The sequence below is a fragment of the Pipistrellus kuhlii genome, unplaced genomic scaffold (assembly GCF_014108245.1).
Source record: "Pipistrellus kuhlii isolate mPipKuh1 unplaced genomic scaffold, mPipKuh1.p scaffold_m20_p_10, whole genome shotgun sequence".
Taxonomy (NCBI): Eukaryota; Metazoa; Chordata; class Mammalia; order Chiroptera; family Vespertilionidae; genus Pipistrellus; species Pipistrellus kuhlii.
The window spans coordinates 2825648-2843927 of NW_023425405.1; the positions used below are offsets into that span (position 1 = coordinate 2825648).

An 18280-nucleotide genomic window follows, 5' to 3' on the forward strand; every position below is an offset into this window, starting at 1 on the left:
AAAAGCAATCCGTGTGTTCACTGTGGGCCTCCTCAGGATTTCTACCTGTGCACACTTTCTTAATGAGAATGAGATTAATTGATTGATTTTGATCATGCAGATCAGATTCCATTTAAATTAAGATTTCTGGGGGGCTGTTCATATTCTTTAGATTTGTTTTAGTATCTGTGGTTTCTGTTCATGTTACTGGACCATCCACCAGAGCTTTGTTTTTGCTGTTTGGACCCTGTACAGTGCTATTGTTTATTTATTTATTTAAAATATGTTTTTATTTATTTATTTTTTAGAGAGAGAGGAGGAAGGGAGAGACATAGAGAGATAGAAACATTAATGAGCGGGAATGAGCCAGGTGGCCCCGCCCCCAATTGGAATGTTGAAGGCCAATGTGGCAGGACCGATGGGAGGGGGGAGTCCATCAAGGCCCAGATCAGGCTGGTTTGCTGCTGCAGTGCATGTCATAGCCACTGATCATTCTGATTGTTTTGCCTTTCTGGTCGCTGGGCTTTTGATGGGAGGGGGGAGTCCATCAAGGCCCAGATCAGGCTGGTTTGCTGCTGCAGTGCATGTCATAGCCACTGATCATTCTGATTGTTTTGCCTTTCTGGTCGCTGGGCTTTTGATGGGAGGGGGGAATCCATCAGGGCCCAGATCAGGCTGGTTTGCTGCTTCAGTGCATGTCATAGCCACTGGTCATTCTGATTGTTCCGCCTTTCTGGTCGCTGGGCTTTTAAATATATAGACTAGAGGCCTGGTGCACGATGGGGCCAGGGGGGTGGGTGCGGGAGGGGGGATCCTCTCAGTCCAGCCTGCACCCTCTCCTATCCGGGACCCCTCAGGTGATGTCTGACTGCTGGTTTAGACCTGATCCTTGGGACATCCCTCCTCTCACAATCCTCGACTACTGGCTCCTAATCGCTCACCTGCCTGCCTGCCTGGTCTCTGCCCCTCCCTGCTGGCCTGATTGCCCTCACTGCCTCTGTGTACCGGCCTGATTGCCCTTAACTGCCCCCTGCTGGCTGCCAGGTCATCTCCAACTGTCCCCTCCCTGCCAGCCTGGTCGTTCCTAACAGGGCCCCCCCCCCCCCGCCTAGTCACCCCTTAATGCCCCACCCTGATGACCTGGTCACCACTAACTGCCCCCTTCTCTGCTGGCCTGGTTGCCCCCAACTGCCCCACCACCTGCCTAGTTGCCCTCAACTTCCCCCTTTGCCGGCTTGGTTGCCCCCAACTGTACCCCCACCAGCCTGGTTGCCCCTAACTGCCCTTCCCCCCTCCTGCCAGCCTAATTGCCTCTTGCTGGCCTGGTCACCCCCAAATGCTCCCCCACCTGCCAGCTTGGTCACCCCTCATGGCTCCCCCACTGGCCTGGTTGCCCCACACAGCCTGCTTGTTCAGTCATTTGGTCGTCCCTCACTAACCCCCCTGCTGTCCTGAGCGTAGGCAGCCATCTTGTGAGGGTGTGACGATCAATTTACATATTACCTCTTTATTATACAGGATATTTACATATTTATATTTAAAAAATACATATATATATATACCTACACACATCATTATATTGTCATAAAGAGTATTTTCTGTGCTCTATTTCTTTGTCTCTCCCAACTCCCTACCACACATTCCACTTCTGACAACCACTCATCTTTTTATTGTATCCATAATTTTGCCTTTGCTATTGTAGAATATCATAGTTGGAATCATACACTATGTAGCCTTTTCAGATGAGCTTCTTTCCCTTTATAATTTGCATCTGACTTGATAGCTCATTTCCTTTTACCACTGAATAATATTTCATTGTCTGGATATACCACCATTTATCCATTCACCTAATAAAGGAAATCTTGATGGCTTCTAAGTTTTGGCAGTGATGAGTAGGGCAGCCTCCAGGTGCAGGATTTTGAGTAGACATAAGTTATTAACTTCTCTGGGTAAATACCAAAGAACACGATTATTGGATTGTGTGATAAAAGTATGTGTAGTTGAGAAACTGCCTGGTGGCCTTATTTTGCACTTCACCAGCAATGACAGAGTTCCTGCTGCTCCCCGCCCTCCCTCGAATTTGGTGTTGTAGGAAAATCATAAACCTTTTTGTAATTACTAATGTGCAGCTATAATGGAATGCCCTTGAACCAGATGCAAAGCTTTGTAACTTCTCATCAAGACTTTCTGCCTTGAATACCATGGAGATATTTTGCAAGCACCAAATCACCTGCTTGGCCTTCACCTGTTACTTCTCACGGTGCTCAGCATATAAACCCCATTAGCAGTTGTTGGCTAGAAAGATTAATTGAAAGGTCAATCTCATCTCTTCTTTTTTTTTTTTTGTATCATTAACTTAACAGGTGTGTCAGGGATGCCACAATGCCATTGATCCCGAAGTGCAGCGAGTGACCTACAACAATTTCAGCTGGCATGCGTCCACGGAGTGCTTCCTGTGCTCCTGCTGCAGCAAGTGTCTCATTGGGCAGAAGTTCATGCCGGTGGAGGGGATGGTTTTCTGTTCCGTGGAGTGTAAGAAGATGATGCATTAAGAGGAGAGCATCAAGCAGTATTGAGCCACAGCTATCCAAAGTGGTCTGCATTCCTACTGTAAAATGCAATTTAGAAAAATAAATGGAACAAAAAAGAAACTGTAAAGGAAACCAGAAGATTTTAAGTATCTCTCTTTGCTGTTTTTCTCTCACCTTTTTTATCATCTCAACACTTAAAACCTACTTTGAGCATATAGTTTTAAAACGGTAAAGGATGTTATCTTTCTTTAGCTTTCTAGATGTAAAACCTTTGATTTGGAAGGTTGGGTTTATATCTTTATATCTCTGTTCTCCTTGTGCCAAACAGTAAATCTGAAATACTTACAAGGTAGTGTGCCGAATGGAGAGGTGAGCATTTCTATATAGTTCTATATTCTTGTTTTCCTCTAGTGTAAAATGAAAAATATTAAACTTCCCCTAATGCCAAAGCTCTACATTTATTACCTCATCATATTCACTAGCTTTGTAGTGATACCCAGTGAATTTTCCTGACAGAGGAAGAGATGCAGCATAGTATGGGAAGCTGGGATCATTTTAATGCCAGTGCATTCAGTTTTCTAATTTAGGCAGAGGTAGTTTCATTGCATTTCTTATTAAAAATTTTTTCTCTACCTCTTTGTTAAGCTGGTGACCTCCATATGTGGCCTTTAATATTTTATTGTCACATGTGGCATCCACACTTTTTACTTTAGATGATATTCAGCTTGAACTTAAAATCCATGCCACATATTTATATATTATTTTTTCAATCCAAAGAACATATATACTTTTTATACCCAAGAAACTATAATTTGTACTGACAGCACTTACCATGATTTGAATATATTTTTGCATGGTTTTTATTTTTTTCTAATGGATACTGTCCTGTGATGCTAAGCCATATATCGAAAGTCTTCACCCACATACTTCATTCGTGGGCATCCCTAATGTTTATTTTTCCTTGCATACTTATATATACTATGCACTATGAAAAATAAAATCAATGATATGTATATTATTCAAAATAAAATTTCTTTTACTTTAATAAATTGTATCTTTATTCTTCATATTCTTTTTTCAAAAATTTTATTAAAAATATAAATACCCCCATTTATTCCACTGTTGATCCCTCCACCCTCTCCGGCCCCCTCCCCAGACCTTCCCCTCACTATTGTTTGACCATTGGCTATACACATAAGCTTATAAGTACTTTGGTTAATCTCTTCCCATTGAAGTACATCAGTCGGTTGCATGCTTTAATATATATTCGTTATGACTCCCAGTCTTGTGGGGTGGGCTTTTGTAGTAAATGTCCTGTAGGATCAGTGGTGTGTTTTCCTTGTACTACTTACCTGTATGTGTGTCCCTTTTGTGTGTTATTTGGGTCCTCATGTTGTGATTGGGTCTAGATTGTTGTTGTCCTATTTGTCAGAGAGCTGTCCTCTCAGGCTGGCTAACTGTGGGGCTCAGCCACAACCACACTGTGAACTGTTGTACAGGTGATGACAGGGCAAAACAATACCAACAGGACATACAAAATATCCCTATAACCATGATTAAACCAACCAAAGATAATTAGGAAAGAGAAAAGAGAAGACAAATACTAAGACAATAAAAAAAGACTGAAAAGGATATTGCTAATAGTAAATAAATAAGTAAAAGAGGTTACTGGGCAGAAAAAAAGATTCGAAAGAAAGCAAAAAAGAGTTGAGAGGAAAATGAAAACAGTAAAAAAGATGAGAAAGAAAAAATAATTTTATGCAAAGGTAAGAGATATAAAGCAAAAGAAGGTGGAAAAGAAAAAGGAAGTAAGGAAGCCAATAAGAAATATGAAATAAAAGAGAGAAAAGCAAAAATTTATAATAACACCAAAGCAATAAAGCAGAAAATATTTAAAATAGAACAAAAACACAAAACAAAACTTTTTTTGAGTAAGCCAAGTGAAGTTTGTCTTGCATTGCTCACTGTTTTGTATGCTGATTCCAGGCCTGAGAGGGCCTTTCTGTCAGCCAGTGGAGAGGCTGTCCAAGTGTGGCTCTTGGTGGCCATTTGTAGCTGGTCAGTTGGAGGCTGAGGACTACCTCCATCTGCCAGCTACTCCGCTTCCCCCCTGTAGCTGCCTGGTCTTTCTCCGGTGTCTCTCGAGGAGTCTTCAGGGTGGAGGCAGGCTTCATAACTAGGGCTAGAGAGCCCATTCCTGAGAGGTTTCGCCATCAGGCACTCACCGAGGGGAGATTAGTCTGTGCTTTGAAGCCAACTATCCAGTCTGTACCCTGTGCTCTAACCTTAGTTTCCCCTAAAATGGCCTGATGCGGGTGCTGTTTGGATCAGCCTTCTGCCTTTTCTGCACTGGCAGTTCCAGCAGTCCTGGGCTCAGTAGGATTGATCAAGAGAGTCTCCAGTGAGCACATTGCCTTCCCAGCCCCAGAGGGGTGCTGAGCTTTTCCTCCCGGTCCCAAACAATAGCCCATGAGAGTCTTACACTTGGAATGTCCTCTGAGCTGGTCTCCCTTTCCCCAGCAAACTTTGCCCAGTGGGAGTATCTGGGGCTTCAGAGAGCTAATCCAGCCCCTTTCCTCTTGGGGGAGGTGCTCCTAGCCTATGGGAGAGGTAGATGTACTCCACCCGCCTTTCCCAGCAACCTCTGGCTGAACTCAGGGCGTTTGGGTCAGCCTTACCACCATGCAGACAGAAGCCTGGCTCTTGTTGGTCCTTCTCCTCAATAGAAGACTTTCCAGTAAATGTCATGGGGTGCCATACAACACACACACACACACACACACACACACACACAAGCAAGCAGAAAACCTGCTTTGCAAGGACTCAATCGTCCTTGCACTCCCATCAAGGAAAAGGGGTTACAAAGTCAGCCCCATGCAGGTTCTTGATCTCAGTAAAGCTGAGGCCGAAATCCCCAGCTTTCTATAGTGTGGGTCAAGTATCTCTGTTCTCTGCCCAACCTGCATAGCTTAGTGGTTGAGTGTCAACCTATGAACCAGGAGGCCATGGTTCAATTCCCCGTGGGGGGACATGCCCAGGTGGAGGGCTCCGTCCCCAGTGTGGGGTGTGCAGGAGGCAGCCAATCAATGATTCTCTTTCATCACTGATGTTTCCCTCCCTCTCTCTCCATCTCTGAAATCAGTAAAAATACATAAAGTTTTAAATCCCTGCTTTGCCCTGCTGGCAGCTGCAGTTGCAGCTCAGTCTCCCTCTGGAGGTGGGAGGCCCCTCTTTCCCTTCTCCCTGCCACACAATTCAGGCGTCCTCAAACTTTTTAAAGTGGGGGCCAGATCACGGTCCCTCAGAGAGCTGGAGGGCCGGACTATATGAACTACTAATTCCTACTGTAACACCTCGGCTGCGCTCACTGCCCAAAAAACCTGGCGGGCCGGATCAGACTCCTCTGCGGGCCGCATGTGGCCCGCGGGCCGTAGTTTGAAGACGCCTGATTCTAGATGCTTGCTGGGGCTCTGTGCCATGCCTTTCAGGAAAGCAGAGGGTCCCTTTAGGTCACTGCTGGTTGCAACCCACAGGCTGCTCTCTATTCTGGAGCCACACACCCTGCTGAATCTCTCCTGCTCTCCTGCTGACATTAGGTACCGTATGCTCTTTCCCTGGGAAGGCACAGACCCTGCTTCCCAGGCGGACTGTTCCCCGGGGATCCTCTGCCCAACGCTTCGCGGGCTCCTTCCATCTCTGTCGCTCAGCGCCTTGCGTTGGATGCTAGTCCACACTCCCAAAGCAAGGGAGCTTTGCAGCTACTATCCGTCGGGCCTCTCAGTTGAGCACTATGGGGGGGGGGGGGGGGGGCGGGAAGCTCCCCCTTTCTGCAACTCCCCCTCGTTTACCAGTCTCTACTTGTTTCTTCAGTGCTCCTTAGAGAAAATATAGTCCAAACAGCTAGACTTCCCTTGTTTTCTCAAGCAGGCTGTGCAGAATTTTAGCTGTAAATTCAGTCTGTGGAACAAGGGCACTCAGCCTCCTGTTAGAGTGCATCAATCTTTGCTCCTTTTCATTGGAAAGCAAAAAAATAAACAAGTAAATAAAAATATCCTTCTGCAATTAAGCACTAATCACAGCAGGGGGAGCTGTCTCCAAGGATTAAACATGACCTGAGGGCTGTTTCTGACAAAACAGAAACTTAGACTTTTCATTATAATAAAGGAATAAGTTTTATGAAACGTTAAAATAAAATAAATCAAGGCATTTAAGTTGTTAGTTTTCAATTCATGTAGGAGTTTTTTGTGGGTTTTTTTTTTTTTTTTTTTTTTTTTTTTTAGGAAAAGGGAAAAATTCTCTTATCTTGAGGAAAGTCTAACAAGGATTACTCTGATGCTCAAATTGCAGCTCTATTTGGTTTTCTAAGAATTTTTTCATGGCGACCTATTGTGAAAAGGAAACAAATGTGGAATAGTAGTAGAATCATTCTTCTTCAGATTAGCAAATCATGAATGTTTCTTTCCTCGGTGTGAAGTATTTCTGTAAAGTGGGAATAGCAGCTTACTCTGGCAAAAACCCAGAATAATTTGATTTTTTTCAGTTTCTGTTTGTTTGATTGATATTGCTTCTCCTTAAATTAACCCCCCCTCATTCCCCCAAGACATGGCTAAATGGGAATAAATTGAAACAATTTTCCTGCATATTAACATAACCATTCTCCATATGGCTGCCTGCCTAGCCTCCACTCTTTTGAGTTTGAGGTAAAAACAGACTGGTTGTGGGATGTAAAGACCCAAGAAATTTGACCAAAGCCACAATTCACTACAAAAGATGGTAACTGCATTCATATTAGGAATTTTCTAGAGCAATAAACTACTTTGCCTGGGAGATACAGAATCACTAGATTTGATTCTTTGTCCTGATTTATGTTTTTAGTTTGGCCTTAGAAGAGAATGAACTCTCTATATGAGAGGTTTTAAAGTTTCCTGCCACTTTAAAGTGTTAACCAGGTAAAAAGGAATTGTTTCAAATACACTGTCCTACAGAACACTTCACAAAAGAACAAGTTAGTTAACAGATTAGTTAAATCCTCTTGCAGTGAGGAAAAAATAAGGAAGTAATAAAAGTTTTATCTAGATTCATGCTTTTTTTTTTCTTTTCTTTTTTTTCCCAAGGTAGATAGTGAATAATCTTTTGTTCTACTTATTTCCTATTGGTCAATAAATGAAAGTTTCTATCATCCAAATGCCATGTAAGTTCTAAGATATAGCTTATCGTTTTTTGCACTTAATATAGCAGGCATTTAACAACCACATTTGTGTAGTTAGCATAGAGAGACCCTCACCCTGAAAGGGATTAGATTGGAAGGGAGAAAATAGCAAAATATGAACCATGATAAGGGTACTTTAGAGAATAAGAAAAGAGCTACGCTTTTTTCTTTGGCAGAAGCCACTATCTTGGATCCTAGAGAAGACATAATGAGGAATTCTGATTCTCTTATCCCCTAATCAGTAGTAGGTTCTTGAGAACAGAGGGGTTACATGAGAAAAAAAGAGGAGAGAAATTTCTTTCCTTAGACCCAGGAAGTTCAAAAAAAGATTTTGACACATTAATTGTTGCTTAAGTATATTAAGGTAATACATTTACTATCTTATTGGAACATACCATTAGAATAATAGATCAGGAACTCATTCACATATCCTATTCACCCCTAAGCAGAAGAAATCTTTCTTGTAACACTTGGATTGCAGTTATAGTTTTGAGAAATCAGTGGATTGGGTTATTTAATTCCATTAAGAAATACCAGTTGCTCAAGAGACTCACTGGCTTTCATATTTGTTGTAAGGTATATTTTTTTATTTTTTTGGAAATGGGGAGCTAAGACTTATTTTTCTTTAATCAAAGATAGGCGAAACTTCTCTGACTCTGAAGTCTTTAAGCATAAATTTCAAAATCTGACTTTGAAATATTTCAGCCCAATTTCATCAAAGGCAAACGATGTATTATTGACTCACTCTTAAGGAATTTCCAACATTGTGTTTAAGCTCACCCAACTTCACCATGGTTACGAAGTAGACACCACCACCCAAGATCTGTATTAAGCCTTTGTCTCAAGATCTGCCCTAGCAGATCTGAACTTGTTTTCTATGAGTTCACTTACTTTCTCAGAAAACTTATGACTCCTATGCTGTCTCCATTTAATAGCACTTTACCACGAATTCTTACTAGCTTCTCTCTGCCCCTCTTTGACCTCTCCTGGTTTAAGTGTTTAATGTCAACTTTCATGATTATACTGAATACTCTCATGTGTGAAAAGGAATCATTGTGTTGGGTACATGGGTGCATTTTTCATATATGTACCATTAGCAAAATTATATTTAGCTTAGCCATTTTTTTTTCTCTTCCTGGGAAATAACATGCCATTGTAACTTCTATTTGATCTGATAATGTATTTTTAAATACTCAAAACAAGATATCAACTTTCATGCCTGTTTTGAATTGCATTTCATGCTCACATTTTTGAAGGCTACTATTGATTTTTATTCAATAATAATTTTCCCCAGGATATCTTTTTTAAAAATCTATCTTTTTATTGATTTCAGAGGGGAAGGGAGAGGGAGAGAGAGATAGAAACATCAATGATGAGAGAGAATCATTGATTGGCTGCCTCCGGCATGCCCTACACTGGGGATTAAGCCCACAATCTGGGCATGTGCCCCTATCAGGAATCAAACCATGATCTCCTGGTTCATAGATCAACACTGAGCCATGCTGGCCAGGCTTCTCTAGGATATCTTGACCTTCAGACAATAACACACATCCACACACATTAAAAAACAAACAAAAAATAAAATCTTTATACCTAGTTATCTTCAGCAGAGTCAGCCATTATCAAATGCAGAGAGAGACATTTGAGTTGATATCACCAGAAATAGTGATTGTGAAGGCATATGGCATAGTTAAAAAAGGAGGGCTATGCTTAGGAGTTCAGAGACCTGGCCAAGTCCCATTGATTCTTCCTCTCCTCAGAGTTACAGCTAAGTAAGATAGAGGATAGAGGACAAGATTGTTAGATTTGAGGAATTTGGGAAATAACAGGCCCAGATGCGGGTGGAAATCTGTGAATATGTTGAAGTCACCAAGAGTAACAACAAGGAAAATAGTGGGGAGAAGAGTGATTTAGAGGCTAAAGTTATCAAAAACACAGAATGTCCTGGAATTTGATAAATGTCAACTAAGGGTAGAAATGAGTGGTTAAGTCTGAGGTCATTTACTCTACTTCAAAGAGCTCTGATTATTTGGAAGAAGAAGAAAAAAAGAAATTTGTGGAAATAACAATGGCAAATAAGTAAGACACCTACCTCATAAGCACTAGGCAATGCCCATATGGAGAAAAATAACTGGTCTCTGCTTGAAGCACCACACAAGGACAGAGACTTCGCTGGGTGACTGGTCATCAGGTGGAGCAGAGATGAAGAGGTTGAGAGTACAAGTGAGCTTGCAGTCCACAGAAGGCGGACACCCTACGATGTCATATTAGGGAGTAAAGGAAGGATAGGGCCAGATTAGGGGATTTACAAAGCAGAATGGATAGCAGGTTCCCAAATGAGGCCAAAAAATATAGATGCCTAACGTAAACAGGCTGAGTTGCATACCAAGGTTAGTTCTGACAGTTTGCTAGGGAGGGATGAGTCATCACTTAGGAATGCTTTTGGCAATAAGTAACTAAAAACTAAGAGTGCTTTAAAGACCAGCATAGCCTAGCACAAATTTGGCTTCTCAGAAGCTTTCTTTTAATCTCTCTGCCATGCATCCTCTATGTGTTCCGTTCTCAGGATTGTCTTTTTATTCAAGCACCACTCCTGCACATAATAGCACCCAAAGTACAAAGCAGAGAGAGGGAAACGGAGTATTTTGCTCTCTTAGCAAGAAGGAAAACCTTTCTCTGGAGCCCCTACCAGACTTAGCTAGTGTTCCATTTCATGTGCTAGAAACAGGTCACATGCTCAGAGGAAAAGAAAAATACTAGCCATGGTTGACTTACCCAATCATAATTCATGCTCTGAGGGCTGGACACGGAGCTACCCAGAACAATAATTTTCTGACCTAGGAAGAAGGGAAATGACTATTGAATTGGCAAAGGACAGGGAGCACTATGATATATAATTATTTAGAATTCAGCTGGAAGATAAGGGATTGCCAGGCAGCTGTTTAGTTCCGAAGCTTGGGTTTCTGTGGGCTGGAGAGAGGAAATGAGCTTCATTTGGGGACATCTTCCTTAGTCAGGGGGTCTCTCACCTAGCCAGGGGTGGTATGGAGTCAGTGCAAGACACATGAGGAAGTGCCTGAGGGGACTGGTTCTGGAGGATGCTTGGCTTGCTCCCCTCACCATTTCATTCTGATCTGACCCATTTTCAAATCACAGGTAATTGTTCTCTCTTGAGAAAAAAATGATGAGTTTGCTTTGGAATTTGTTGAACTTGAGTCAAGTGGAGGGTTATGGTTTGGAACTTGAAATTTGGATCGAAAGAAAACACACACACACAAACACACACACACACACACACACACACACACACACACACACACACAAGCAAACCTCTGGTTGGAGAAGAAGATGAAGAAGTGAGTGGATAAAAGTTATGTTAACATCTTATATTAACTTACAAAAAGGGTCCCATTCTTCTTATCAAATGTGACTATATGTCAATGATAGTTTTGAAGTGTTTTTCGTGTTACTCTATTTTTCTCCAGGTAAAATTAAGCCAAGTTCCATACATTTACTTTTTTTTTCTGAAGAAATAAACAGTCACTAGACATTGCATGTTCTGAACAACCATGAAATTTCTCTGTCTTCATTTCTCATCTATAAAATGGGAATATAAATTCCTAAGTGGCAGCTTGCATTTTCAAAAAAGTCATAGTAATATTTCTGGTCCCACATGCTGTTCCAGAGCCTTGTCACTCATCACCTGTCTTCCCTCTCCTTGAGCCTGAGAGGGACTTTGAGACTCCCTGGACGTACAGAAAGTGGGTGCTCGCCTTCCTAGCCTAGGTCACACCGAGTGGCAGGACTTCCCCAGGCTCGGTCTCAGGGATGAAACCATTACCGCCCTGTGAGGAAGCCGGGACAGGGCTCAACATTCCCATCAAAGGCTGAGAATAATTCCTGCTTTTTTTTAACTTATAAAATGAACATGGGAATTTCCATTACTTATCTCGTGTGGAGAGGTCCACACGAAGAGGAACGGAGGCTCCAAGCATCAACGTGACTAAATGATTCTTCAAATGATCCCACTCCCCTGACTTGCTTCTTTCAAATGAAGGCCCTGACATCAGCAGAGACGAGTTGAACCACTCAGTCCTGTCCAAATTCCTGAGCCATAGATTCCATAAACTCACAGGAAGGGTCACCTTCTTTCACATAATTTGGGGTAATTTGCTATGCAGCCATGTTATCTGCTACCTCTGTTGGGCAAAATTATTCAATACATATAGGAGAATTCCTGAAAAAATGTGAATTTATTCTGCATGCTACTAAGTGTTGTTCTGTGGAGTTTATAAACACATAATAACCCAGACTCAGAAAACCTGGTGAGTTAACTATTTCATCACAGTACATTCCAGGCTATAGGTCCATGATCTGAGAGCAAGCAGGAGGCTTGTATTTCCATGCAGAGTCTTCGATTTTTGAATTGTTTCATTCGACAAACCAGTGATTTACCCTATTTCTTGAAAAAAAAAAATTGAAATTGAAAAATGAATTACTTCCTTTGAATTGTAATTTATATAACTTAGGGACCATACCCTTCAAAGTACTTAAGAGTGTATGTGAAAGCAAACAGCAAGGGAGCAATGAGAGCTTTGGCAGCCCTGATTGACAAAGGCTTATAGTACATGATTTTTATCCACACACATGATCTTTCCCCTGCTCCAAATGAGGTTCTGCTAAAGGGCTCGAAATGGGCCTGGAAACGGGGGGAAGAGAAGCTGGAGGACAGCAGAGGACCATGGTGGCTTACAATACTTTCATTCTGAATTGGTTGCCCGCCAAATAGCACTGTACTCAGTGTTTTCCGATCTCAAGAAGTGCCCTGGAGAGTTTTGCAAAATCTAAGAGCTAACTGTAAGGCACTATTGTGAAATCACGCTCACCAGGGAATGTTTGCTAAGGGCTCCTCTCTGCCCACGCCTATGGCAGCATGAGACTGAGCGAGAGGCAGGGGAGGCCCTGCGGCCAGGGGTGCCTCCCCGGGGGAGGGCTCAACATTCCCATCAAAGGCTGAGAATAATTCCTGCTTTTTTTTTACTTATAAAATGAACATGGGAATTTCCATTACTTATCTCCAGCCAGAAGACCTTTGGGGGATAATCACAGAACATTTATTTATCAGAATACTTAATATGGATTTTACCCAAGGAAGAGTTAATAGCTTTACAATGACCTTTCTTGTATGTGTATGTGTTAGGGCAAGCATTATCATGTGAGAGAAAATTTTGGCTGAAACATTTTTTTAAAAACAAAATTTATTCTTAGCCACTCTTTTCTGATAAAAATTGCCCTAATATCCTTTTTGAAGAGCTGAGCTAGTCAGTGTTCTAAATGCTCTATACATATACAATCAATCCTCATAGCAACACTGAAGGTAAATACTTTAAAAAATATATATTTTCATCGATTTCAAAGAGAAAGGGAGGGGGAGAGACAGAAACATCAATGAGAGAGACTCATCAATCAGCTGTCTCCTGTATATCCCCCACTGGGGATGGAGCCCACAACCCAGGCACATGCCCCTAATGGGAATCAAACCTGGAACCCTTCAGTCTGCAGGCCAACGCTGCATCCACTGAACCAAACCAGCGAGGGCTGAAGGTAAATACTTTTATTATGTCATTTTATAGATAAGGAAACTGAGGACAGTTATATAATTTGATTAAAGCCACTGAGGATGCGTAAGAACCATAATTTAACTGTGGTAATAGACCCGAAGGTCTGGATTCGTATTTATTTCACTGTACTGCCATACTGTGCATGTGTCCCTTCCTTTCCGTATAAACCATGTCAGAGCCACATGGAAGTAGCTTTCCTTTGCTGGTGTGGTCTCCCACAGACAGTCTCCCATGCACCTGTGCAGCCCCCAACAGCGTCATGTCAGCGCTCAGGAAAGGCCCTCCCTGTTAGGGAGTGGTCCCATCGCACTGATTCTGGGCCTTGCAACCAGCAGCAGCTCCGCACAGCCTGTTAAAGACAAAACCCGTTCTGTTCCCCAACCAAATCTTTCATATTTCGCTGAAAATAAGCACTGCCCTGCTGAGATGCCAAAGGAAACATACTTACATTATGAAGTGTCTCTAACAAATATTTTGGAGGCTTTCAAGGGGCAGCTTTCTAAATATACGAGGCATTTGCCAACAAGCCAGACACACAGGCCAGCCTTGCGGGCCAAGCATTGTTTCTGGGCTGTATAATCTTGAAAACCAGCAATGCTGTTTCAATGCCCATTTGTCAATCGCCCAACGATCCCCACACAATGGTATCCCAGGGCTTTGATTGGAAGTGGACATTGTTACTGATGGTTTTGGCATTCTCTGGCAGGTTTCCAAGTGGAATCAGAGATGTGTGTTTACAACTGTTTTATCATCATCCCCGCAAAAGTTCAAGATGTTTGGCAATGCCTGGGAAACTTGAAAAGAGGAAGAAAAGGTTAACCGGAGGAATTCAAAGCTGCCTTGTATGGTAATGCTGATGCAAAGGAGCACATTCTTCAGCATTACGAGTTTAGTGATCTTAGGGATGGGTGGCGTGGAGCTGCAGAAAGAGCTAAGTATAACTGAGGCTGGCCTGTCACTTAGAGAGTGAGGGACTTTGGAAAAGTTACACTTAACGTCTCAGCTCTGAAAATACAGTCACGAGACAGAGAGCGAAAGAAAGAGAAAGAGAGAAGGAGAGAATGATCACCTTCTTTCCTTTCCCCCTCATTTCCTAAGGATTTGCCCTCATTGGCTAAGTATTGACAGTCTCCTGGACTCCTTTTCAGCACCGGCAGCTCCACCTTGCCTGGCGGTGGTGAACGGTGCGCTCTTGTCCACGCGGAATGCGCAGCGCGTTCGGGCCCAGCCCAGGCCGCTGAGCACACGCCCTCCAACCCCGCTCTCCCAAGCTCTTGACGTGTTGGCAGCCGACAAAAGGGGTTTCCGTGTGAGTCACAGTGTGCAGGGAGGCCGAGGGGTATAACCTACACTGGTGCCGTCATCCGTATGGAATGTACTTGAAACAGAAGACAGAAATCTAGAGTTTAGTTCAACATCTGACTTCATGCGCCTTCTCCAGAAACTGGAGTGCAATCAGGAAAACCACCGTGACCCTCCTGCGATGGAAAAGTGACTCCCATCACGTGGTCTCTGAAGCCGCGGGAGCCAAGGTGCGTGTGGTCAGTCGCCCAGGCCAGACTCCTGGGCCTCCGGAAAGAGTCTGTTTCATGACCCTTTTAAAGGACCCAGCTTTTCTGTTTGGGAAATAAGAACAGTCCCAACTTTGGTGAGCTGAAGTGGAACTATGTGCGGTTGAGAATACACAATTCTGTGAAGAACATTGTATGTAAGACAGACGTGTTTGTAAAAGTCAGAACAGCCCTGGCTGAGTGGCTCGCAGCAAAAGGTGGTGGGTTTGATTCTGGTCAGGGAATATACCTAGGCTGCGTGTTTGATCCCTGGTGAGGATGCATACAGTAGGCAATAGACTCTCTCTCTCTCTCTCTCTCTCTCTCTCTCTCTCTCTCTCTCTCTCTCAAATAAAAAATAAAAAATCATTGGTCAGGATTTAAAAAAATTCAGAACAGATGTGAAAAAACTGTTTCCCACCATGTTTCTTCATTTATTTACAACTAGAGGCCTGGTGCATTGAATTTGTGCACAGGGGGGTGTGTGTGTGGGGGTGATTGTCCCTCAGCCCAGCCTGCACCCTCTCACAATCCAGAACTGCGGGCTCCCAACTGCTCGTCTGCCTGCCTTCTTGATTGCCCCTAACCACTTCTACCTGCCAGCCTGATCATCCCCTAACCACTCCTATGCCAGCCTGATTGATGCCTAACTGCTCCCCTGCCAGCCCATTTGCCCCCAACTGCCCTCCCTTGCAGGCCTGGTCCCTCTCAACTGCCCTCCTCTGCTGGCCATCTTATGTTGCCATCTTGTGTCCACATGGGGGCAGATTCTTTGACCACATGGGGGTAGCCATCTTGTGTATTGGAGTGATGATCAATCTGCATATTATCCTTTTATATAGGATAGAGACCTGGTGCATGGGTGGGGACAAGCTGGTTTGCCCTGAAGGGTGTCCCAGATCAGAGTAGGGGTTCCCTTGGCGTATGGGGTGGCCTGGATGAGAGGCCTATGGTGATTTGCAGACTGACCACACCCTCCAGTGTGGAGGCCCTGGTATTTGGAATTTATTTATCTTCTACAGTTGAAACTTTGTAGCCTGGAGTGAAGGCCTGAGCTGGCCAGGGCTGCAGAAGCTTGGCTTCCTCCATCACCTGGGGCAACCCTAGCCTCCTGCTCTTCCAGCTTTGCCACTGCTGCCAATTCTGTTGGAATATTTTTACCTTCTATAATTGAAACTTTGTACCCTTGAGTGGAGGCCTTGGCTGGCCAGGGTGTGTGGAAAGCTTGGCTTCTTCCATTGCCAGGGAAACCCAAGCCTCCCTCCTGCTCTCTGTGGCTGCAGCCATCTTGGCTGGAATTAATTTGCATACTCGCTCTGATTGGCTGGTGGACATGGCTTGTGGGTGTAGCAGAGTGATGGTTAATTTGCATATTACTCTTTTATTAGATAGGATAAGTGGAAGAAAATAAGCTTTCTTATCAATCACAGGCACTTATCTGGCAAAACAAATTAAGACACTAATTTTTTTTTTTTTTTTTTTTTTTTAATTTTATTTTTTTAATAAGTTTTTATTGTTCATATTATTACAAATGTTCCTTCCCCCCCCCCCACCATTGCTCTCCTCCACCAGGTTGCCACCCCACCCTCTGCCCTTTCCCCTCTCCCCATTGTCCTCATCCATAGGTGCACAGTTTATGTTCAGTCTCTTCCCACGCCCCCCTCTCCCCTTTTCCCCAAGAATCGTCAGTTCACTCCCCTTCCATACCTCTGATTCTATTATATTCAACAGTTAATATTGTTCATCAGATTTTTTAAATTTCCTTGTTTTTTAGATTCACTTGTTGATAGTTACGTATTTGTTGTTCATAATTTTTATCTTTGTTTACTTTCTCTTCTGAAAGAACCCCCTTCAGCAATTCATATAATTCTGGTTTGGTGGTGATGAACTCCTTTAGCTTTTTTTTATTAGTGAAGCTCTTTATCTGGCCTTCAATTCTGAGTGATAGCTTTGCAGGGTAGATTATTTTTGGCTGTAGGTTCTTGCTATTCATCACCTTGAATATTTCTTGCCATTCCCTTCTGGCCTGCATGGTTTCTGTTGAGAAATCAGCTGACAATCGTATAGGTGCTCCTTTATAGGTTACTACCTTCTTTGCTCTTGCTTCTTTTAATATTCTCTCTTTGTCTTTTGCTCTTGGAATTTTAATAATGATGTGTCTCGGTGTGGTCCTCTTTGGATTCCTTTTGTTTGGAGTTCTGTGCACTTCCTGGACTTGCAAGTCTAATTCTTTGACCAGGTGGGGGAAGTTTTCTGTCACTATTTCTTTCAGTATGTTTTCGATATCTTGCTCTCTCTCATCTTCTGGGACCCCCATAATTCTGATGTTGGTTCGCTTGAAGTTGTCCCAGAGGTTTCTTACATTATCTTCAATTTTCTGGATTCTCTTGCCTTCTAGCTTCTGTGGAGGAGTGTCTTCTGGCTCTTTATGTTCCAAATCTTTGACTTGATTCTTGTGATCTTCCCTTCTGTTTTTAGGACTCTGTAAAATATTTTTTATTTCAGACAATATATTCTTTATTTCTTGTTGACTCCTTATTAATTCTAGTTGATCTCTTTTCATGTCCTCATAGGTCTTATCCATCTTTTCTAGGAAATTCTTGAAAAACCTTATAAGCGTAGATTTGAACTCTATATCCAGATGCTTTTTGTCCTCCATTTCTTTCGTTTGTGATCTATTTTGTAGTCGCATTTCGCAGTTACAGATGGGACGGGGTTTCAGGGTGGAGCCTGCAGCTTTGGCTTCCGTCAGCCCCGCCCTATGCGGGTCCTTCTGTGCTCACTGCCGGCGCCTCTGAGAGAAAGGTGCCCTCGATTTTGCCTGCTGCCAAACAGTCTATGCTCTCCCACAATGAGCCCGGTATTGGGGTTCAGTTCAGTTGGAAGTGGAGTTGGAGGTGGCGTTCAGAGCAGTCTGGAGCCCCAGTCTCCTTCCCGTCAGGGCAATCCCGCGGCACAGCCGACCGTCCCTTCTCTGCGCGCAGTGTGCGCGCCGCCGGGACCTCCTTTCACTGCTCCCCGGGGCTCCGCCTTACAGCCCGGCTCCCTATGGCTGAGCCTGAGTCCCCGGGGTCTGGCCTAGAACTGGGGTTCAGAGCAGTCGGGGGCCCAGCACAGTCAGAGTTTTATCTCCTTTCCGCTAGGGAACGCCCGCCAGGCACTCCGCCTCCCTCCTCTCCGGCTCCGTCCTCTCCACGCGCTGCGTCTCCGTACCTTGGGCTTTTCCAGCTCCTCCCCTCCTCCTTCTGGTTTTCTCCTTGCTTCTCACTGTAGAATTTCAGTCAGTCAACCTTCCTGTAGTTCTGGGCAATGTCCGTTTTATATTTTAGTTGTATTTTATTGAAATTGTTGTGTGCGGCTGCGGCTAGGTGTTCACCTGGGCGCAGCCAT

The 18280-nt window shown here is 43.5% G+C and overlaps 1 protein-coding gene across 1 annotated transcript in view; it reads left to right on the plus strand.

The window, feature by feature from the left end:
* The window catches only part of TES (testin LIM domain protein), a 32950-nt gene extending 29825 nt beyond the window's left edge, over positions 1–3125 (plus strand). The window contains exon 7 of the mRNA XM_036424853.2: positions 2343–3125. Coding sequence (XP_036280746.1) covers positions 2343–2531 — 189 coding nt within the window. The 3' untranslated portion in view covers positions 2532–3125. The remainder of the gene's footprint in view (positions 1–2342) is intronic.
* Positions 3126–18280: the final 15155 nt, after the last annotated feature.